At 44.6% G+C, this 24040-nt stretch overlaps 1 protein-coding gene across 5 annotated transcripts in view; it reads right to left on the bottom strand.

Moving 5' to 3' along the window:
- Positions 1-22499, bottom strand: part of KLHL12 (kelch like family member 12) — a 230533-nt gene extending 208034 nt beyond the window's left edge. For 2 of the 5 annotated variants that reach the window (XR_007774757.1, XM_050956222.1), the window contains exons 1-3: positions 22084-22498; positions 12206-12359; positions 11428-11645 (exon numbers count right to left, since the gene is read on the bottom strand). Coding sequence is in view for 4 of the 5 variants with exons in the window: in XM_050956222.1 (XP_050812179.1) it covers positions 11428-11645; positions 12206-12359; positions 22084-22266 (555 nt within the window). In the remaining variant the exon portion in view is untranslated. Of the gene's footprint in view, positions 1-11427; positions 11646-12205; positions 12360-22083 lie in introns of all 5 variants that reach the window. The other 3 variants (XM_050956221.1, XM_050956220.1, XM_050956223.1) reach the window with 3 other exon arrangements.
- Positions 22500-24040: the final 1541 nt, after the last annotated feature.

Below are 24040 nucleotides of genomic sequence, written 5' to 3'. Positions count from 1 at the left end.
TCATTTATGGAGGACAGTCTGATAATATGCATCCAGATATCCTCCAATCACACAAGCTGAAAATTATTCCACTTTACTGCAGTTCTGTAACCATATGGGAACCAATCCTGTCTGTGTTCTGGGCACGTCTAAAATTCCTGCTGAATGACCTGCCCTGAGAGCAAGTTACCAGTGACCCAGAGCTGGGGTGAAAGGAGGGTGTGGGGGTGGGAAGAGAGCCCAGGGCTGGGGTGGCAGGGGAGAGAGACCAGGGCTGCAGCAGCTGGGGAGTGTGTGGGGGAGCCCAGGGCCAGGGCAGCCAAAAAATTTTTTTGCTTGGGCGGCAAAAAATCTAAAGCCAGCCCTGCAACTAATACCCCATGATGTCTTTTATCTGTTAGAACTTTGATCCACAAACATTCAAGATCATTTTCACTAGTGGTTACAAACTGGCAGACCTCCTCTCTAACTTCCTATCTCTCTGATTCCTTGATGACCAGCTCCATAATTCCATAAAATCATCACTTACAAAGTTTGCCAATGACACAAAAATTGGGAGAGTGGTAAATAATGAAGAGGACAGGTCACTAATACTGTACAATCTAGATCACTTGGTAAGCTGGGTGCAAGCAAACAACATGCATTTTAATATGGCTAAATGTGAATGTAAACATATAGGTACAAAGACCGTGGGCCATACTTAGAGGATGGGGACTCTATCCTTGGAAGTAATGACTCAAACAGATTTGGGGGTCATGATAATCATCTTTAAAAACAGTTACCTACCTCCCGTAACTGTTGTTCTTCGAGATGTGTTGCTCGTGTCCATTCCAATAGGTGTGTGCGCACACCGTGTGCACAATCGTCTGAAGGTTTTTCCCCTAGCGGTACCCGTTGAGTCGGCTGTGGAGACCCCTGGAGTGGCGCCTTTATGGCAGTGTATATAGGTCCCTGCCGACCTGCCTCTTGCTCAGTTCCTTCTTGCCAGAACACTCCGACAGAGGGGAGGCAGGCAGGAACTGGAATGGACATGAGCAACACATCTTGAAGAACAGTAGTTACGAGAGGTTGGTAACTGTTTTTAGTTCTTTAGGAATGCCCATGAGCAATCACTCATAGGTGACTTCCAAGCAGTTTCTCTGGGGGAGGGGTTGGAGTTCACCTGGTTGCTGAGTGCAGGCCTGCCCTGCCAAAGGCTGCATCATCCCTCACCTGCTGAGTAATGGCATAGTGTGACGTGAAGATCTGGATGGAAGACCATGTTGCTGCCTTGCATATGTCCTGGATAGGGACCTGCGTCAGGAACGCTGCTGACAACACCTGCGCTCTCATGGAGTGCGCTGTAAGTGGAAGGGCTGAAAGTTTTGCCAGGTCATAGCAAGTCCTGATACAGGATGCGATCCATGATGAAATGTACTCGGACGAGATCGCGAGCCCCCTCATCCTTTCTGCGATTGCAATAAAGAGCAGAAGTGACTTACGAAATGGCTTTGTTGCACAATGTAGAATGCTAGGGCACGCCTAACATCCAGAGACTGGAACATGTGCTCTCTGTTACTGGCACGAGGCTTAGGGAAGACCACAGGTAAAAATATGTCTTGGTTCACATGAAACTGAGAGACTACCTTTGGCAGAAATGCAGGGTGGGGGCATAGCTGCACCTTGTCTTTATAAAATACCATCTGGGGGGCTCTGAAGTCAGCGCTCTGAGCTCGGATATCCTTCTGGCCAAGGTTATGACCACCTGAAAGGCCACCCTCTAGGAGAGGTAGGACAGAGGGCAGGTTGCCATAGGCTTGAAAGGGGGCCTCATGAGTGCAAACAGGACTAGGTTACCATCCCACTGGGAAACAGGCCGTAATACCTGGGGATAAAGTCTGTTTAAGTCCTTGATAAACCTGCCCACCATGGGATTACCGAACACTGACCCACCCGCTGCCCCCCTGGTGAAAAGTCGAAATGGAAGCAAGGTGTATCCTGAGAAAAGATATTGCTAACTCCTGCTGCTTAAGGTATAACAGGTAGTCCAAAACAAGAGGAATTGACGCTAGCTGCGGTTCAGTTCCCCTTTGTCAAGACCAGATGGAAAAACGCTTCCACTTTGCCAGGTACGTGGCATGAGTGGAGGGTTTCCTACTTCCCAGCGGGACCTCCCTCACTGGGTCCAAACACTGACGCTCAAGAAAGTTCAGCCATAGAGTTTCCATGCCATGAGGTGGAGGGACTCCAGCTTTGAGTGTTGCAGATGGCCGTGGTCCTGTGTGATCGGGCATACAGGAAGCGCTGCTGCCCTGTCCACTGAGAGGTTCATCAACATGGTGAACCACTGCTGGTGGGGCCACACTGGCACTATGAGGATCAAGGAAGCCCCGTCCCGGCGAGTCTTGAGGAGGACCTTGTGTATGAGAGAGAAGGGCGGGAACACACATAGCAGGTGACTTATCCTTGAAAAGTGAAAGGTGTCTACAATGGAGCCTGGGCTGTGGTTCAGGAAAGATCAGAACTGTTCTCACTTCCTGTTGCTCTGCGTCGCGAACAGGTCTATGTGGGGAGAGCCTAAGGGACCATTCGTGACCATGAAATGAATGGTTGAGGCGATCGGCTAATTCATTTTGCGCTCCTGGAAGATGGGATGCCTCTATTGAGTGGGCGATACAAAAATCCCACAGCTCAGAGGCTTCCTGGCACAGGGCAGAGGAGTGAGCACCACCCTGTTGTTTATATAGAACATCGCTGCAGTGTCATCCATCAGCAGTGACACGTGTACCCTGCAGGTGGGCCTAAAACACTTGGCATGCCAGACGAAGCACCCTCAGTTCCCTCACGTTGATATGCAGCGATAGTTCTATGTGGGGCCATAGGCCTTGGCTTCTGATATTACCGATGATTCCGGTGACGCTTCTGGTGCCAGCTGTGGATGGAAGGCCGACTTCATCAGGAGGAGCTTCAAATGATAGTCTTGCTCTTAAGTCCTGGGTTTGAAACTCCTGAAAATTGGGCACTTATCTGTCTGATGGCCTTCTCCAAGGCACCTGAGGCAGGCAGCATGTGGATCGCCTGTGGGCATAGGTTTCGCACACTTCTCACATGCCTTAAACCCCTGAGACCAAGGCATGCCACGGTGCCTGGGGAAGCTAGAGCAGGGCGGACGCCCCACAGAGTAAGTCCAACTACAAACTACTATATAATGAAGTAACAACTAAGAAAAGGGAACCACTAGATAGGCACTTGCGAATGCAAGAGACTGAGCTGCTCCAATGACCGTCACTGGCGGTAAGAAGGAACCTAGCAGGCAGCGGGTCAGCAGGGACCTATAGACACTGCCATAAAGGCGCCACTGCAGGGGTCACCACAGCTGACCCAACAGGTAATGCTGGGGGAAAAACCTTCCAATGATCATGCACGCAGCACAAGCACACACTTATTGGAATGCACATGAGCAACCACTTGAAGAACATATGCTCCTAGTATAATTCTAAGGCTAAAGCGGCTAATACAGTGGTCTCAAAGTCCTGGCCTGTGGGCCATCTGTAGCCAGAGAACCTCCCCACTGTGGCCCACAGAAACTTTTTTAAAAGTTCTTTCATCCGGCCCTCGTGGCCCGAGGGGGCAGGAGGGGAGCAGGCAGGAGAGATTCACAACATTGCTACATCCTGATGCTCCTGATGTCATTCAACTCAGGCAGCTCGGCTCCCTGCAAGCAGTTCCCTATCCCTGCTGTTGCTGGTGGAGCCGCGGAGGAGAGAACAATTCAGCCATGCTGCCGACTGTCAGCTGCAGGAGCCGCCCCCCCCACAACTCCCATTGGCTGGGGGAGAGGGACAGAGATACCATCACTAGTTGCGTGGCAAGGTCAGCCATGGAGGCAGTGTCACTAATCGCCAGGCAGAGTCAGCCAGGGCAGCATGAGGCCAAGGGAGTGAGGGAAAAGGGTGGAAAACAGGCTGGGAGGTGGCATGAACACAATCTTCAGTGACATTATTGGTCCTCTGGGAGGATTTGAGGACTGGCACTAGCCCTAAGGTAAATTGAGTTTGAGACCCCTGGGGTCATACAACCCATGGATACATAAACAGGGAAATCTCGAGTAGGAGCAGAATGGTTATTTTATCTCTATTCTTGGCATTGATGTGACTGCTGCTGGAATACTGTGTCCAGTTCTGGTGCTCACAGAAAGAGGGATACTGATAAACTGAAGGGGGTTCAGGTAAGAACCACGAGAAAGATTAACGGATTAAGAAATATGCCTTACAGTAATAGACTCCAGGAGCTCAATCTATTTAGCTTAACAAAAAGAATGTTAAGGAGTGACTTGATCACAGCCTGTAAATACCTACATGGGGAACAAATATTTAATAATGGACTCTTCAATCTAGCAGAGAAAGATAATCCAATGACTAGAAATTAAAGTCAGTTTCAACAGTCAGCATAATTAACCATCAGAACAATTTATCAATGGTCCTGGTGGATTCTCCATCATTGGCAATTTTAAAATTAAGGTTGGATGTTTTTCTAAAAGATACTCATTATGAATTTTTTGGGGGGAAGTTTTATGGCCTTTGTTATACACACGGTCAGGCTAGACAATCACAATTCAGTTAATCCAGCAAGTCAACTGGAGGATGGCTTCTTTTAATTAAGCCTCTTTCAGAACCATCCTGATCTGGTGACACAGTGCAATTTAGTTTTTCAAGTTGTTTCATCATCTCTGTCACTTACTCACCTTCACTATCTATTAGAAACACTCTTCTGCAATTTCTTTCTAAAGAAAATGGGGCATGTTTTCCACTGCATGCCAGAAGGTGAAGACTGGCTATGCAGAAGGTACCTAATTAAAAGCACTAAATTTTGGAATTAAAAATGTCAGTCACAGGTTTTTTGATATACCCTGAAGTTTGTCAGATTTATTTACAAAAACTTTGTAGTAAGGGTGAGTCAGCTGTCTTGCTGAATACAACATTAAATATTATGGAATACATGACACAGTTCTTCTCTGTTTTACATTTTCTTCATCAGTATTTCTAAGCTGATTTTATATTTTAAATGTACTCTTAAGCCTTTATAAAGTAATCATTCTAGATTACTACATATTTAGCTCACTGAAACAAAGACATTATTTTAAATTAAACCTCTGTGACTGATTAGTCTGTTCTTAACAATGTTCATTGCTTTTAGAAAAAGGGAACACTAATTTACTTTGTGTGATCTCCATAATAATAGATGTTTATGAAGTTTTACCAACTTTAAAAAATATGTTTCCAAAGATTTTAGGCATAACAAAGGATTTTATATCTTACTAAGTACTGATTTTGCTGGAGGGTTCTCTTAAAACTAGTTCATCAGATAAGCAGAAGTAAAGAAAGGGGAACTCTTTATCCAGCTATCTGGAAAGAAAGGGGTGTTGTCCCTTTAAACCCTCTCTTCAACAGGAGTAGGGGGGGAGGTGAAGGGAGAAAGGGATGGACAAAGGACAGGAAGACTTTGGAAACAAATTTTTTTTTTTTTTTAACACAAACAGGTATTTTAGAGAAGGATGGTCTTTTGAAGGATTTATTTAAAACAAAAATGTATGTTTGAAGATCCAAGCATTTAAGGCTAAAGATGATTGTGCATCTAAAAAATCTATGCAAGGATTTTTTAGAAATGTGATTTTATAATCTTCACCAACTGTGACATTATTGACATGAACTGGGACTGCATAGATCATTGTTGCAACCAAAGTCCTCTAGTGGCACCAAATCTTGTATAAAGGGGGTCAAATAAGGTGTCTCAGTAAGGCATGCAGGGACATGCCTATGGACAAATTCTGATTTTTTTTTCCATGCCATGTGCTGGATAGCTTGTTTTGGAACAAAGAAAGCAAACACCACATGGCAAGAGACTATAAAAGGCTGCTGCATCTCCTCCATCTTGTCTTCAGTTCTGCTTCTTACTTCTGAAGGAAACTTGCTAGAAAATGAAGCTCTAACAAAGGACTGAATGACCCATCTCAACTGTGGATGTACTCCAGAGACTTGATTTATTCCATCAGTGCTACAAGCCTGAACCAAGGACTTTGTCATTATTGTATGTAATTGATTTCACTTAACCAATTCTAGCTCTCAACTATTTTTCTTTTTATGAATAAACCTTTTGATTTTAGATTCTAAAGGATTGGCAACAGTGTGATTTGTGGGTAAGATCTGACTGGTATATTGACCTGGGTCTGGAGCTTGGCCCTTTGGGATCAGGAGAACCCTTCTTCTTTTACTAGGGTATTGGTTTTCATAATCATTCATCCCCTTAATGAGTGGCACTGGCGGTGATACTGGGAAACTGGAGTGTCTAAGAGAATTGCTTGTATGATTTAAGGTTAACCAGTGGGGTGAAACCAAAGTCCTCTCTGGCTGGTTTGGTTTGCCTTAGAGGTGGAGAATCACCAGCCTGGGGCTGTGACTGCCCTACTCTAAGCAATTTGTCCTGAATTGATACTCTCAGTTGTGTCCTGCCAGAGGTAACATTGTTACACCAACTCACTAATGAAATATTTTTAAAATAAATTTTAAACTAAGGTCCTGTAGGCTAACATGTTCTGAGTAAACACTTGATCTTACTACAGTGATGCACAACTGTTTTTGTCAGTCAATTCTCAAAGTGACAGTATATACTTAGGGGTTGGCAAATGCCTGTTAAATGGCCTCATTACCAATTGAATGGCTCTTTAACAGTTTTGATGTTGTGCTAATAGGTCTGGCAGGCTCTCTCACTTTTAAGTTACTAGATCCCCTCTGGAGTAAGAGTCACGAGGGAGCAGCAGCCAGCTGTGGGAGCCTGCAGGAAGGGTCAGAACAGGAATAGGAAGAGACCGGGGCGTGGACACTAAGACCCAGTGGTGCCCCAAATTTCTATGTGTATGCCTAGGACAGCCCAGGCTGACATGATAGTGGCTGCAGCAGGGACTTCTGATGTTATCAGACTGTTTCACAGCTTTACTGGGCAGTCTCTTCCCTCTGCTGATTGGCTGTTTGCTTCCCCCCCCCCCATGGTCAGTTCACCTCTGCCTCACTCTAAGCCTCCTCCCTTCCCATCCCTTTCCCTTTTCTCCCCTCTCTTACACCATTTGCCTCTCTGTCTTCAGTGCTCTTCTCCCTCCTTTTCTGTTTCGCTTAAAATCTTCCCTCAAAAGAGTTTAAAAGATATTGTGGCATTACCATGCCGTTTGCCACCTGTCATTCTGCTGATGAGTTCTGCCACTCCCCTTACACCATGTTTGGTTTAGTTAGAGACTCTGCAACCTTTAGGGCAGGGACTGTCTCTTAATCTTTGCCCGTGCAGTGTCCAGCACAATGAGGTCCCAATCTCAGCTGGGCTCTTTAAACATTAATTATGAATTTCCCGCAGTGGTGAATTTAAGCTGGCCCTTCAATGTTATTTTAATTCATTTTTTCATATTTAACTTTTCTTTGCTTTAATTATAATTTAAGGCCACAAAACCCAATGTAGAGTTCAAAATCTTTACTGGAGCAGGTGGGCCAGTTCTGTAACACAGTGAGAAGAGGCAGAGGCATCTACACATTGGTCCAGTTAATGCAGAGTCATTTCACGCAAATATTGCCCCTTTCAATCTTGTAACTGTTGGTATCAATGTATTAAGCTACATAAGTAAACTTGTCTATTAAAAGTAACACACACCAGAGTTTCTTACACAGGGGAATGTTTTACTTATTTTAACTTATGAAAAATAATCAATTTTCCCACAAAACTTGAGACCAATTATTTGCCAGGTTTCAGGCAACCAATAAACCCTCAAAAAAAATAAAGGCTAAGTTTGCAGGACTGTAAATCTGGTTCTAAATTCCTGAAGATCATAGATCCCCTAAACACTCCTGCAGTTTACTGCTCACCTAGGTGGAAAAATCCCACATTCATGGGAATGGTGCATGCACTCCTAATGCTGCTGAGCAGCATACAAAGAACGACTGATATACATTTAGGTCTTTAATTTCTTTCTGAAATAGGACACTGGGCACCAACACAAATTGTTTTTGGAAAGTCTGATAGCTCCTTCAGGAAATGGAGAAAAAGATGCTCTGCATAAGAACCAACAAGAGCTCTCTAGATCAACCAAAAATACTGGGTAGAAAATGCTATTAATTTATTTGCAGAAAATGCTCCTAACATGAAAGTCTCCACTGCTTTTGGAGCCAAAATATCTGTACACTCACCCCTCTGACCAGAGCTGATGCATACAACAGCAAACATGAAGGAGGCTTGGAACTATTTTAAGTCAAAGATACAGAGACCACCTGCAACTTGCAACCCAAGCAAGGGGGGAAAAAAAACTCATAGGGAAGGGAAGCAGACCAAACATCTCAAACAGGTTACTAAGAGAAAGCAGAAAGCCTACAAGGCATGCAAGAAGGGATGGATTAGCAAGGAAAGCTACCTCCTGGAGGTCTGGAAGCGTAGGGATAAAGTGGGAACTGCCAAAAGCCAAGCAGAGCTGGATCTTGCAAAGGAAATTAAAACCAATTATAAAAGGTTCTTTAGCCATATAAATAAAAAGAAAACAACAAAAGAAGGGGGAATCCAGCAAAAAGATTAAAGATACTCTAGGTATGGTCCAACACCTAAATGAATACTTTGCCTCAGTTTTCAATAAATCTAATGGGGATCTTGGGGGGGAGTGGCCAGGGGCTAACGGGCACAAGGAAATGGAAGTAGAAATTACCACATATGAGGTGGAAGCCAAACTCAGACTGCTTAATGGGACCAAATCGGGAGGCCAGGATAATCTCCATCCAAGAATATTAAAGGAACTGGCACATGAAATTGAAAACCCAGTAGCAAAGATTTTTAACGAATCCATAAACTCAGGATTCATACATTATGACTAGAGAATTGCAACTACTGTACCTATATTTAAGAAAGTGGGGGAAGTGATCTGGGAAACTACAAGCCCAGTAGTTTGACCTCAGTTGTAGGTAGAATATTAGGACAAATTCTGAAAGAGAGCATAATTAAAGACAGAGATAAATTGTAATTTGTATAAAATACAACATGGTTTTACAAAAAAGTAGATTGTGCCAGACCCAACCTGATCTCTTTCTTTGAGATAGGACTTTTAATCTTGACAAAGGAAAAGCAGTCGATCTAAACTAACTGGATTTCAGTAAAGTATGTGATACAGTTCCATGTGGGTAATTCTTAGTTAAATTGGAAAAGATGAGGATTAATACAAGAATCAAAAGGTGGGTAAGAAACTGGTTAAAGGGGAAACTACAACAGGTCATACTGAAAAGTGAACTATTGGGCTGGAGAGAAAGTACAAGTGGAACATTTCAAGGATCAGTCTTGAGACCAACCTTATTTAACATTTTCATTAATGACCTTGACACAAAAAGTGAGAGTGTACTAATAAATTTTGCAGATGATACAAAGTTAGAGGTATTGCCAAGATGGAGGAGGACCGGAATATCATACAAAGTTTGGACAACCTGGAAGCTGCAATAATAGAAATGGGATGAAATTTAATAGTGGAGAGTGCAAGATCACACATTTAGGGATTAACAACAGGAGTTTTTGCTACAAGCTGGGGACTTATCAGTTGCAAGCAACAGAGCAGGAGAAAGACCTGGATGGACTGGTTGATCACAGGATGACTATGAACCACCAATGTGATGCAGCCATGGAAAATGCTAACACAATCCTAGGATGCATCAGGTGAGGTCTCCTATGTATAAGAAAGATGAATTCAAACTGGAACAGGTGCAGAGAAGGGCTACTAGGATGATCAGAGTAAAGTAAAACCAACTTTATAAGAGGAGACTTAAGGAGGCTGGCTGGTTTAGCCTAACAAAACGAAGGCAGAGGGGAGATATAATTGCTATCAGAGGGATAACTCAACTCTTCTCTCTCCCTGGTTCTTAAGGCCCAATGATGGCACAAAACCAAAGGGATAGACACTGCCCATCAACAAGTTAAGGCTTGAAACCAAAAAGAGTGAAATTCTGGAACAGCCTTCCAAGAAGAGTGGTGAGGGCAAAAACCTAACCTCTTTCAAGACTGAGCTTGATAAATTTATGTAGAGGATGGTACAATGAGGTAGCCTACAACGGCATATGGACCATCTGCAACTGTTATTAACGAATATCTTTAGTGGCCAGAGATGGACACTAGATGGGGAAGGCTCAGAGTTATTACAAAGAATTATTTCCCAGGAGGCTGGTTGGTGGGTCTCATCCATATGCTCAGATCTACCTGATCACCATATTTGGGATTGAGAAGGAATTCCTGCCCCCTCTCCCCCGGCCCCAGGTCCAATTGGCAGTAACCCTGGGGGGTTTTCACCTTCCTCTGTAGTGTGGGGCACAGGTCACTTGATGATTTGAGTAAGCGATGGATTCTCTGTAACTTGAGGTTTTTAAATCAAGATTTGAGGACTTCAGTAACTCGGCCAGAGGTTAAGGCCCTATTGCAGATGAGGACGGGTGAGAATCTGTGGCCTGTAATGTGCAGAAAGTCAGACTAGATGATCATAATGGTCCCTTCTGGCCTTAAAGCCTATGAACAAAGGGAGACAAGGGGGAAGAGCTCAGACTTCACATCCATAGAGGACATTACCCAACACTGGGCTGGCTAAGCACACCTCACAAAATGCAGCTGGATTAAGAAGCTTTCAATTAATTTAAAAATCACTATTTTATTAGTGATGTCTACAGAATAGCAATACAAATGCCAGGGTGTTTTTTAATTTGCTCTAAATTTGTTCTGTTCCAGAACTTCTAAAGTTAATGTAAACCAGCTCCATAAGTGTCTGCTATGCTGGGGTACAACTTCATCCCAGCACATGGGTTTCACTTCCATGAATGCCAGCGAAACTAGAAGAATGAGAGATTTCTTGCCTGTACAGAACACACTGGAAATGAAAGCAGAATCCACAAGCACTATCCTATCAACAATCAACACTGGCCTAAGCATAGCCTGATGCCTAATAAATATATCCCATTGTAACTATTTTTGTTTTCACTACAACTTTTAACCCAATTGATCACCAACTGTCAAGCCCAGGCCAGAGTTCATGATTTCTGTTCTACACCAAAGAGAAATATCCCCCATGGCTGTTGCGTCTTAGCCTTTCTCCTTGATTTTAACTAATCTGGTTCTGGTTTGTAGTACTGGTCTTTTCATAACAGCTAGTAACCAACACAGTAACCAATGTTTCACTCTCCATGTTCCAATGACAGCTACCTTGCCGTAGAGGGGAGGTTACACTCTACCCGTCAGTTTCAGATTATGCAGCTGATTCAGCAAGAAGCAGATATCAGCAGAGCATTCAGAGCCTGCCTGAGATAGCCACTCCAAGAGTATTATGAGCTAACCAATGGCGCTAGACATACCGCGATTTGCTTTTCTTTCAAGCAGTATTTTGCTCTCACTGATTTGCACAACAGCTCCTGCTACCTTTACCTGAATTTCATCACATTTTATGAGCTTTTCCACCTCTTCCTGATTTAAGAGGATGAACTCTTCATGCTGAACCACCTCTGGGAAGTGTTTCTGGCTGAAGACCTCTGCTGCCTGCATTAGATCAACGCAGTTGTGTGTCTCAGCAAAATCTCGGATGCCCAAACAGTTTGATGGATCCAGCTGGCTTTCCAAGAACTCACAACAAGCCTGCTTCACACCTATGGAAATGAGATGAGTGAGTGAGCTCATGCACTTCTGCTATCCAATCACTGCTTTGGAAAGTAATTTAGAAAACCAAGCTCTAGTCTATATTGAAAAGTAAACCCCAAAGCGTTGCTTAGAGGTATGCACACACAAAGGGGCATATAGGCAAACATTTCTTCAGGGGCCAGGAAAAAAATAAAGCAACAGCCTGTATGTTTAGGCCACTGACTATTTATACATATTAAAAATAACTTGACAGATATAAGAGAGACTCAAAAGGAAGTCTTACACAGCTCGGGGATCTATAAGACCTGAGAGTAGGAAATGCCCCAGGACACTTATTTGTTTTATCATCATATCTCCACGAGGTTCAAACTTTCTTATCGGTGAGAACAGAGTACACGCAGCAGCACATTTGACAAACAGCTATTATGCAATTTAAAGACAAAAAGACTTGGGTCTGGAAACAGCCCAGCAGCCTTTTCTGCCTTCTGCAATCTTTCCTTTACTTACAAGCCAGACATTCCAGAGCTCTAAACAGCATCAACTGCATGGTTAATTGGTTTGCAATTACCTTTCAGCTGAAGCAGACATGCTGCTGGGAGCAATTCCTGGACATTTTCTACTGTCACGTGAACCGTTTCTGTATACACAAAGTCCAGCAGGATTTCCATAGTAGAGGCTGTCAACCCTTGGATATCCACATATGGTTTATCTTTTTCTGAAAGCTACAAATTAAAAGCAAGGGAGATAATGGTTTATTTTCCAGAGCTCAGACCAAAAATCCAGTGATGGCTCTTAAAAGTTGTCCTTTCAGAGTACTCTGCATTTTCAGTGCATGTAAAAAGGGAAAAGATAAAGATGAAGGAATTCCCTTGAAGAATTCAGGGTGCATAGAGGAGACAGTATTTATTTTGTGTAGAAGGATGCCTCAGGGAAACTGTATTTTGGAAGAAGTCAGATGAGATTTGACACAACAGAAGCTTAATGGGTGGTAAGATGAATGGCAGACTCACTATCACCACCTGGCATAGGTGCAGACTCTGCAGGTGTTCCAGGGCTCAAGCACCCAGGGAAAAAAACAGGGCGCTGCCCTATCCACAGTGGTTTCACCCTAGTGCTGGTGGCCTGATCAACTATTTGGTAAGCACTTGGGGGAGTGGGGAAGAAACGAGGGACCAGTGGGTGGGCAGGTGGGGGGGTCCTTCAGGGCTAGAGAGGCGGGAGCAGCAAGTAGGCAGGGGGACTTAGGGGAGGGGGCGGGGCAGAAAGAGGTGGAGCGAGGGCAGTGACTTGGGAGAACAGGCCAAGTGAGAGTGGGGCCTTGGGGTGGTGCACCCACTGGGAAAAATAAAAATCAGCACCTGTGTCATTTGATATGCAGATGGGAGGAGGGGAGGAGAGTCCCATCCCGCCCCCAACTCTTCACCTTGGACTGGCTGCCTGACACATTATGGGTTGTGTGGAGCAGCCATCTCACGCCTGTCTTTATAACCACATGACAAAATATTCCATTAAGCCAGAGTTAAGACTGAAGGGATAGATCGGTAATTTAAGGATAAAAATCCTTACAAGAACTTCGTCGCTCTATTAAAAAGCCAGGAATTTCAGAGCCAAGGTTAAATTTACATGAAAAACATGAAAATAGAGAAATGCACAGTTAAGGTACCCAATCAACCTTAACTCTGGCCTACTTGGCAATGCCAACCTTCCATCTTCCTTTTGTTATTTTTTAAGATGTGTTATAAATACTTTTTCTAAAGGCTTTAAAGGATTAATCAAAATATGGACATATTAAATTCCGAGAAGCCATAGTACTTATATATGTTCAGGTGAAATGCTCTGTGAAGCATAATTTCAAGTATCAGTTTATAATTGGTTTCATGTCTCTATTGTAAACCTGCTGACTCTGTTTCTAATAAAAAGAACAGGAGTACTTGTGGCACCTTAGAGACTAACAAATTTATTTGAGCATAAGCTTTTGAGGACTACAGCCCACTTCATCAGATGCATAGAATGGAACACACAGTAAGAAGATATTTATACATAGAGAGAATATGAAAAGGTGGAAATACCCGATACCAACTATAAGAGGCTAATTAATTAAGAGAAGCTATCATCAGCAGGGAAGAAAAACTTTTGAAGTGATAATCAAGATGGCCCATTACGGACAGTTGACACGAAGGTGTGAGGATACTTTAACATGGGGAAATACATTCAATTAGCGTAATGTCCGAGCCATTCCCAGTCTCTGTTCAAACCTAAGTTAATCGTATCTAGTTTGCATATTAATTCAAGTTCAGCAGCTTCTTGTTGGAGTCTGTTTTTGAAGCTTTTCTGTTCACCTTAACGTCTGTCACTGAGCAATTAGAGAGATTGCAGTGTTCTCCTACTGGTTTTTGAATGTTCTGATTCCTGATGTCAGATTTGTGTCCGTTTATTCTTTTGTGTAGAGACTGTCCGGTTTGGCCAATGTACACGGCAGAGGGGCGCTGCTGGCACATGATGGCATATCACATTGGTAGATGTGCAGGTGAACGAGCCCCTGATGGCGTGGCTGATGTGATTAGGTCCTATGATGGTGTCACTTGAATAGATATGTGGACAGAGTTGGCATTGGGCTTTGTTGCAAAGATAGGTTCCTGGGTTAGTAGTGTTGTATGGTGTGTGGTTGCTGGTGTTTGCTTCAGGTTGGGGGGCTGTCTGTAAGCGAGGACAGGTCTCGCTCCCAAATAAATATTTTCTTACAACCTGCGGTTGTATCATCCCCTAACGCCCCTACTCTACTTGCGCTACACTGATAACATCATCATCTGTACCCATGGAAAAGAAACCCTTGAGGAATTCCATGATTTCAACAATTTCCATCCCACCATCAACCTCAGCCTAGACCAGTCCACACAAGCAGTCCATTTCCTAGACTCTACTGTGCTAATAAGCGATGGTCATATAAACACCACCCTATACCAGAAACGTACTGACCACTATACTTACCTAAATGCCTCCAGCTTCCATCCAGGACACACCACACGATCCATTGTCTACAGCCAAGCTCTAAGATACAACCGCATTTGTTCCAATCCCTCCGAGAGAGACAAACACCTACAAGATCTCTATCAAGCATTCTTAAAACTACAATACCCACCTGTTGAAGTGAAAAAACAGAGCCAGAAGAGTACCCAGAAGTCACCTACTACAGGACAGACCCAACAAAGAAAGTAACAACGCCACTAGCCATCACCTTCAGCCCCCAACTAAAACCTCTCCGGCACATCATCAAAGATTTACAACTTATCCTGAAAGATGATCCCTCACTCTCACAGGTCTTGGGAGACAGACTTGTACTCGCTTACAGACAGCCCCCCAACCTGAAGCAAACACTCACCAGCAGCCACACACCATACAACAAAAACACTAACCCAGGAACCTATCCTTGCAACAAAAACCGATGTCAACTCTGTCCACATATCTGTTCAAGTGACACCATCATAGGACCTAATCACTATGGGCTAGCATACAGAACCACAAAACCTGCTCCTGCAAGCTGTTGAGGATCTCCTGTCAGCATGCACAGCCTTTAATGAGGTCTTCAGGATGTGACCTGTGAAGCAGATTTTTTTCCCCAAAGCCTGTATATGGCTAAAGGTGGCACTGTCAGCACCAGACGAGTATGATTCAGAGAAAAGCACTTGAGCTTCTCTGGTAAAAGATGCGATTAAATGGTTATGGACAAGAATTCAGTTAGGAAAGACTGTTGCTTGGACACAGAACTGCCAGAGTTGAAGGAGAAGAAAATAATCCAGTAGTGGAGGAAATCAGTGTAGTCCTGGGCCTTCCTAAGGTGCAGGCAACACAGGAGCAGAGGAAACAGATGAGCCAGTGCCGTGGGTTACTGGGATGCACTTTACAGTAGAAGAGAGGGGAACAGGAGTCAAAGGTGATGGAGAAAGCAGAATGAGGGTGCAAAAGAAAGTGGGTAAGAAGAGTGTAGGAAGATAGCAGCCTGAGGATTGTAGAGAAGTGGGATGTAGAAGGGAGTAGACCATATACAATGAGACTGAGTGGCAATCTGAGAGAGAGGATTCATAAAACTTAAGGCCAGATGGAACCACTAAAATCATTTACTGTGATCTCCTACAGAGGCCAGGCCAGAGAACTTCACCCAGCGATTCTCACATCACAGAATATTAGGGTTTGAAGAAACCTCAGGTGGTCATCTAGTCCAATCCCTTGCTCAAAGCAGGACCAACACCAACTAAATCACTCCTGCCAAGGCTTTGTCAAGCCAGGCCTTGGAGATTTTTAAGGAGGGAGATTACCTAGGTAACCCATTCCAGTGCTTCACCACCCTTCTAGTGAAATAGTGTTTCCTAATAGCCAACCTAGACCTCTCCCACTGCAACTTGAGACCATTGCTCCTTATTCTGTCATCTGCCACCACTTGAGAACAGTCTAGCTCCATCCTCTTTGGAATCCCCTCGTCAGGTAGCTGAAGGCTGCTATCAAATCGCCCCTCACTCTTCTCTTCTGCAGACTAAATAGCCCAGTTCCCTCAGCCTCTCCTCATAAGTCATGTGCCCCAGCCCCTTAATCGTTTTCGTTGCCCTCCGCTGGACTCTCTCCAATTTGTCCACATCCCTTCTGCAGTAGGGGGACCAAAACTGGGCACAATACTCCAGATATGGCCTCACCAGTGCCGAATAGAGGGGAATAATGACTTCCTTCAATCTGCTGGCAATGCTCCTACTAATACAGTCCAACATGCTGTTGGCCTTCTTGGCAACAAGGGCGCACTGCTGACTCATATCCAGCTTCTCATCCATTGTAATTCCCAGGTCCTTTTCTGCAGAACTGCTGCTTAGCCAGTCGGTCCCCAGCCTGTAGCGGTACATGGGTTCTTCCTTCCTAAGTGCAGGACTTCAAGCCCATAACTTCTGGTGAGTTACAGCATGTCTCTTAGAAACAGACATCCATTCCTGATATAGACTCCAAGAGATGGAGAATCCAGCAGGTCCCTAGGTAAGTTAGTTACACTATTAAATACGTTTTCAGATGATGAGTCCCCATTTAGTTACTTTGAGATCTGTTAAATGGATTATAAATTAGCCAACTAACATCTTATTGGGTATTTTTTCCCTCAATAATGCTTTTACTTTCTGCCTTATCAAATGTCTGCACTGCATAACTGCTAATTTACTACTATCAACTCTCTTTTTCCATTTGATAAAACTGCTGCTTTCACATCCCGTCTTTACCAGGACAGATTTTCTGACTGAAGAAGCCTTTGGATACAGAGAAATCAAGAAGGAACCAGTTTTTTAGTGAAAACAAAATCAGGTGAGTGGCCATTTTGGTAAGTGAGCAAGCTATATCATGGTTTAAAATAATAACACAGGAAGACAAGAAGTCAGGTGTGTGTGTGGTAGGGAGGGTATCAATGTGGAGACTGAGGTCACCAAGGATGAGGATGGGAAACTGAGAAGAGTGGAAGAGGGAAAGCCAAACATGAAAATCTAAGGAGAGTGCAGGAATGGTGCTGCACTTGGGACAATGCTTTGGAGAATCAAAGCACACACCCCTCTTCCCAGAGTTGTCAACCATGCAAAAGGCCAATGTGTAGTCTTGGTGGGGGCTGAGGAACAGAATAAGGATTGTAGGACGTCCCTGAAGAGCCCCACCGAAGGCTCATGAAAAGGAGGAAGGAGTGACTCTCCCATCTTGTGACCTCATTGTCCCCAAGAGCTATACTTTCCCTATACATCTCCAACTTCTGTAAACATCCTGAAATAAGCAGGAAGTAAACATCTTAGCAGGTCTGCTGAGGATGGTATAGGTACAGGAAGCAAAGTAAGGAGACAGGATCTGAAGGGGGACTAGGGATGCCAGGAAAGTGACCCAAGGGGCAAAGGCTTCCTAGTCTGCTCCCCACAGTCATTTTCCTCGGCATTTTCCAGTGCATACAGCTGTCCTGAGGAGCAAAGAACCCATCCCTGCCCAGCTACCTCCTCTGCCTTCTGGGCTGGCACGTGAAGCTCCTATTTAAATTCTTAGCTTTTTACTCACCTAAGCTTTGGACTTGGACATCAACTCTTAAACTAGATAAGACCAGAAAACAAAGCATGCACGCTCTCTCTCTCTCAACTTTTCTTGAAACTAAGTGCCAAAACACAAACTTTTCCGATTTTGAAGAGCTCCTGTATTTAGAATAGTTAGGAAACACTCTTGGTCCAATCCACTTTAAATCTGGTAGAAAAATTCTTCCTTGGCCCCAAACCGTCTACCAATTTGGAAGCCTCTGCTTGTGGACCGGGAAGAAGGGCAGTTGGGGAAAGCTGGGCTCTGAGATACTCACTAGCAACTTTAATCATGAGAAGGTAGCAATAGCTACTATTTCATAACACACTGGCAGTAATTCAATGCCCAGATTATCAAGAACAGCACCTACAATCTGCATGAACTATACCGCCTGTCTCTGTGGTTATCAGGTAGGATTTTTATTCAAGGACATCCAAACTCTGCTTCATTTTGGCTCTTTCAAATGCCACAAAAACATTCAGCTTGCCTGTAAATGATCTTCCATAAAAGAGATTATAAGCCACTGCCTCACCGTGATTCCTTCTGCCTCAATGCCCTGTTGAATGAAGACCCTTAACACATTCAGTGTGAGCAGCTGACTTTGCTTTATAAATCTGTATTATTTTGGAATCATTTATTTCCTGAGAATGTTCTGCCTTAGCCTCCATTCACCAGCCCAGGCAGCAAACAGTGCTATGAAATCAGAGTGCATGCATCTAGGATGAAAGTCTCATCTCCATTAATTAATATATGGGTAGTTTGAAGTTAGACTGGGTATCTGAGGGGACCCTACCATCATTTTTCCATTATCACTATTTAAAAAAAAAATGACCAAGAACAAACCTAATAATACTGAACACATACTGGATTCAGTTATTGTCTACACACAAGAGCACAGCAAATGATATTCAGACAATTGCTAAGAGAATGGAATGAGATTTGGTAAGTTTCTCTTTAGTATAAATGTAGTGCTGTTAAATCACCTAATGTAGCTCTACATCTTGGAAATATTTAAGATAATTTACCTCATATTTACTATCAAGTGCATTCGCTTAGTTCTGTTCATCCAGCACCAATTAGGGTAACAAGGGACCAGGATTAGAATTTTTACTATCCTTATTCAGGCAATAAGCCAAAAACCCATATTTTCCTGAACGCGTTAGGAAGGCCCAGGAAAGCACATCTCAATATGGTTTAGTGCTATTAGAAAAGGTTCAAGGAGTTATAAGACCTTTAGCAACATCAATGGTTTGGGCCTAGGATACCTAAAAGATCACTTAAAGCTCCTGGACAAGGAATGCAGGCAGCTCCATTTCTCAGGCACAAAGCTGCTGCCCCCCAGGGGTACTGCTCATCCTGTGCAGGAGACAGAGCTTTCTTAGGGCAAGCCCAAGGTCATCGAACCACAAGCATCATCACCTTCTGCTCTGACTGCAAGGCTTTCTTCCACCTTGCCTTTGCTGATATAGACACACAGGACACATTAAATGATTTAAAAAACCCAAACAAAAAACTATAATTTCATCTTGGAGAGAAAAAAAGAAACATGACAAATGCTAGTCCTGTGGCTTAATGCACTATTGGAAAGTGCTCACACTACAGTGATGATGCCCATACAAAAACCTGAACAGACTCAAAGGTAGTTTATTTTCAAAATGAGAAGGATGTTTCCACATGTTGTTTATACCACACAAAACAGTTTCTAGAGAGGACTTTTGCTAATCATTGAAACCATCCGGGCTTTTCAGAATCGGAGCCAGTGATCAGCTCTTAGAGCATCCTTGGATGTTGTGATAGACTCCTCAGAGACAGAAGTCCCAGTGCAAAATCAGGAAGTAGGGGTACATACAGGCTGAAACCGCCCCTCAGTTTTCACAATGAGGAACAACTTTGAAGTTAAAACTGAAGGGTTGTTTTAGCTTCCCCACTCCACTCAGCACAGAAGGAGCGAAAAAGTGCTGTCAACAGCCAGGGATTCAACAGTTGATCAGTGGCTTCTCCTCCTGTAAAGCAGAGAGGGAGAAAAATTAACATTAAAACAGGGATTTAAAATGTTTAAAGTAAATATTAAAAAGTCAGGGAGAAGAAGGAAACTAGACAGAAGGATGGCCTGTGATTCTATTTGGATATTAGAGACAAAGGTGGGTGAGGTAGTATCTCTTATTGGACCAAATTCTGTCGGTGAAAGGAAATAAGTTTTCAAGCTTACACAGAGCTCTTCTTCAGGTCTGGAAATGGTACTCAGAGTGCCACAGCTTAATACAAGATGGAACATATTGTTAAGGAAAGCCGTTAACATGTTGCAAGAGACCATTCAAGGTGAAGTGAACAGTTAATACCTCACAGTGGTAGGACAAAAGAGGGTTAGTGGATTACAGATTGTTGTAATAAGCTATAAATCTAATGTCTTTATTGAGTTCTTGATTTTTACTATCTAACAAAATTATGAATGTAAGATCCCAGGCTCATCTTTTGAAGATGTTGTGCAGGTTTCTTCTAAGTGGTCAGGTGTGGAATGATCATTTTGTGAAGTGTCCACCCACAAGTAACATGGTGTTTTTGTATTCTCATTTTTCTGTGGCAAGGTCTACACTATAAACTTATATTGGTATAAATACAAAAAATCCACACCCGAGCAAAATAGTTATACTGACTTAACCCCTGATGTAGGCAGCGCTATGTCCGCAGGAGAGCTTCTCCCATCAACATAGCTTCCGCCTCGCAGAGGTGGATTAACTACACCGATGGGAGCAGCTCTCCGGTCAGCACGGAAATGTCTTAATTTAACAGCTACAGCAGTGCAGCTGCACTGATGCAGCATTTTAAGTGTAGACCTGCCCGGTGAGAGTTCGAGAGTTTGATTGTTTCATTTCACCCACACAGTTATTGGGGTATTTAGGATATGCCTTCACAGTAATTAGACACTTGCAGCTGGCCCGTACCAGCTGACTAGCCTGAGGCCCACAAGCCCAAAGGTGCTGTTTAACTACAGTGTATATGGTTCAGCATGGGTTTCAGCCCAAGCTCTGGGACCCTCCCACCTTAAAAGGTCCTAGAGGCTGAGCTCCAGCTTAAACATTTACACAGAAATTAAACAGCTCCTTAAGTCAAGGCCCATGAGCTCAAATCAGCTGGCACAAGCCAGCCATGGGTTTGACTGCAGTGTAGACATACCCTTAATACACTGGATGAGGTATACCACATGTTGTGATAGGCACGTGTAGGACCCATGGATCTTGAAAGGTGTGTTGTGGGGTTCATGGAGAAACAGTTTCAGCCTAGTTCCTAATGCACACTAATCACTGCCGCCATTGGCCCTTACTGGCAGTTTCAGCAGAGGTCCCAAGGACTGACTTTGCTACTGATAAGGGCTAAATTTCACTGACAGGGAGTTAGTGGCTGGTGTATGGGGAAGTTTGTGTTGCTTGCTGCCCATGTTGTGACTATTGTTGGATAGAGAGCATCAATCTCCAGAAAAGCGAATCCTGTATATTTACCAGCAATAAATTCACTCCAATTTTTTAAAATCACATATTCATCTACACAAACACTGCATAAAAGCCAGCCAAGGTTGCTGAATGACAACAATGTAAAATTGAAAATCGTGAAAATGAGGAAACATAAGGTAAAGGCATATATCTATTTACATCTTTCGCTAAGAAATGGTATCTCCAGAAAGGGCTCCTGGCATTGTAGGGAGACAGACTCTCAGTTTGCTTCAGCATGTTCTCTCCATACCAACTCAGAGGCTACTAGAAAAAGGAAATTCTCTTCTCTTCTCTGGTAAGAAGAGGCAACAGAAATGTATCTTTTATAAACCCAGTTCCACAATCCCTTACTGCGCCCTTCATGTTTTTTTCTATCTGCTCCAGCATTAAGTTTGAATCAAAGCCACAGACAGCACGTCTATTTAGCAAACTGAACCAAACAGTGAACTGCAGCTCAAACATTATCACCTTTCAGCATTTTGCAAAGAAAGAATGTGCAATTTGTGTAAATCATTATCCAATATTATGAAGAGTCTGGTCCAGTGAATAGGGCACTAGAGCTGGAACTCAATGCTATGGTTCTGCCACTGACCTGTTGTATGACCATGAGCTAATCCCCTCTCCTGTCTGTACCTCTCCCCTCCCAACCATTTCTCATTCTTCTCTATGACAGGCTGCAAGCTCTGAGGGACAGGAACTGCCTCTGGCTGTACTCAGGACAAGGGGGCTCAGCGCCACCATGGCAGTGCACCGGGGGATGCTCTCAGCAAAACCTTTGAGCCCTCAGGAGTTTCACAAAACCCCAACGCAGCCACCCCGGGGCTCGGCACGAGAGCTCGCTGGCCAAGACACCTGCAGCGCCGGGCGCAGCGGGCGGCTCCCGCCCTACCTCGCTGGTGAACATGGCGCAGAAGTAATCGCTGCAGGCCGCCAGCACAATGCGGTGCGCGGCGAAGTCCTTCTGCTCCACGCGCAGAGTCACGTCGCAGAGCGTGCTGCTCTTCCGCAGGGCGTTCATGGCGTTCAGGATGGACTTGGCGTGGGAGTTGGTCATGACATCCTTGGGGGCCATGGCGGCACGGGAGGGCCCAGCTCCCGCGCGCCTGGCCGGGGCTCTCCCCGCACTGGGGGCGCCCGGGAGAGAGACGGCGACCCCCGGGCCGGGCGGCTCGGCTGAGGGGACCCCTGCGCGCGGAGGCTGGAGCGGGGCCCGACTGCGCTAGACTGAACGGCTGCGGAGGGCGGGGGCAGCAGCGCATCCGGCGCGGCGCGGCGCTCCACCGCCGGGCCCGGCCGCCTCCGCCGCGCCAACCGCCAGCTCCGGGCTCCGCCGCGCGGCACCACCCGGCGCACGCTGGTGACGTGACCCCGCGCAGACCCCGCCCTTCGTTACCCAGCAACGGAACCCTCTCCTGTTGCCCAGCAACAGACCCTGTACCCGAGCCCTGGAGGCTGCGTGCGCCCACCCACCTCCCAGGATTTCCAGTAAGGCCTCTGCTCCGCTCTGACCCGGGAGCAAGAGCTGCGAGACGTGCGTGCGGATAAAATGACCACACTCTGCACACTGGCCAATCCACAGGAGGGAGTTCGTTTGTAACTTGCTTTGTAAGCTGTGGGTCACTGAGCAGGGCCCGAACCCCACTTTGCTGTCAGCTGCAATTTTACTCCATGGGATGCAAATCCTTTTACGCTGTACACTGCAGTGATACCGTGCATGGTGCCATTACAATATAAGGTGTAGTGTTATCCTATGCAATGCAATCCTGTCTGTCATGGTATAATTCCCCACGTTCAACCTTAGCGTCCAAAGGATGGGGTACCAGCATGGATTCCTCTAAGCTCAATTACCAGCTTAGTACTTGTAGCGCTACCACCAACCAGGAATTCCAGTGCCTGGTACACTCTGGTCCCCTCAAGACCTTGCCCGGGGACCCCCAAGACCCAGACCCGCTGGATCTTAACACAAGGAAAGTAAACCCTTTCCCTCACCGTTGCCTCTCCCAGGCTTCCCCTCCCTGGGTTACCCTGGAAGATCACGGTGATTCAAACTCCTTGAATCTTAAACAGAGAGGAAAATTCACCTTCCCCCCTCCTCTCTCCTCCTCCCAGACTCTCTCTGAGAGAGAAAGTAATCCTAACAGAGAGAGAAATTAATCTCTCTTCCCTCCTTTCTCCCCACCAATTCCCTGGTGGATCCAGACCCAGTCCTCTGGGGTCTCACCAGAATAAAAAAAACAATCAGGTTCTTAAACAAGAAAAACTTTTAATTAAAGAAAGAAAAAAAAACAGTAAAAATTATCTTTGTAAATTTAAAATGGAATAAGTACAGGGTCTTTCAGCTATAGACACTGGGAATACCCTCCCAGCCTAAGTATACAAGTACAAATTAAAATCCTTTCAGCAAAATACAAATTTGAACTCCTCCCAGCCAAATACACATTTGCAAATAAAGAAACAAACATAAGCCTAACTCGCTTTATCTACCTAGTACTTACTATTCTGGACATATAAGAGACTGTATCAGAGAGATTGGAGAGAAACCTGGTTGCACATCTGGTCACTCTCAGAACCCAGAGTGAACAACAACCAAATTCTAACAGCACACACACAAACTTCCCTCCCTCCAGATTTGAAAGTATCCTGTCCACTGATTGGTCCTCTGGTCAGGTGACAGCCAGGCTCACTGAATTTGTTAACCCTTTACAGTCAAAAGAGACATGAAGTACTCCTGTTCTATTAACCCTTTACTATCTGTTTATGACACTGTCATACACAGCGCAGGCCGTTCCATTATATACTGCAGTAGCGGCAAAGAGTTCTTTGGCACCTTATAGACTAACAAACGT

This window comes from Gopherus flavomarginatus, chromosome 5 (genome assembly GCF_025201925.1).
Source record: "Gopherus flavomarginatus isolate rGopFla2 chromosome 5, rGopFla2.mat.asm, whole genome shotgun sequence".
Classification (NCBI taxonomy): domain Eukaryota; kingdom Metazoa; phylum Chordata; order Testudines; family Testudinidae; genus Gopherus; species Gopherus flavomarginatus.
The sequence above is the reverse complement of the archived record's forward strand: the minus strand, read 5'-3'. Positions and strand labels throughout refer to the sequence as shown.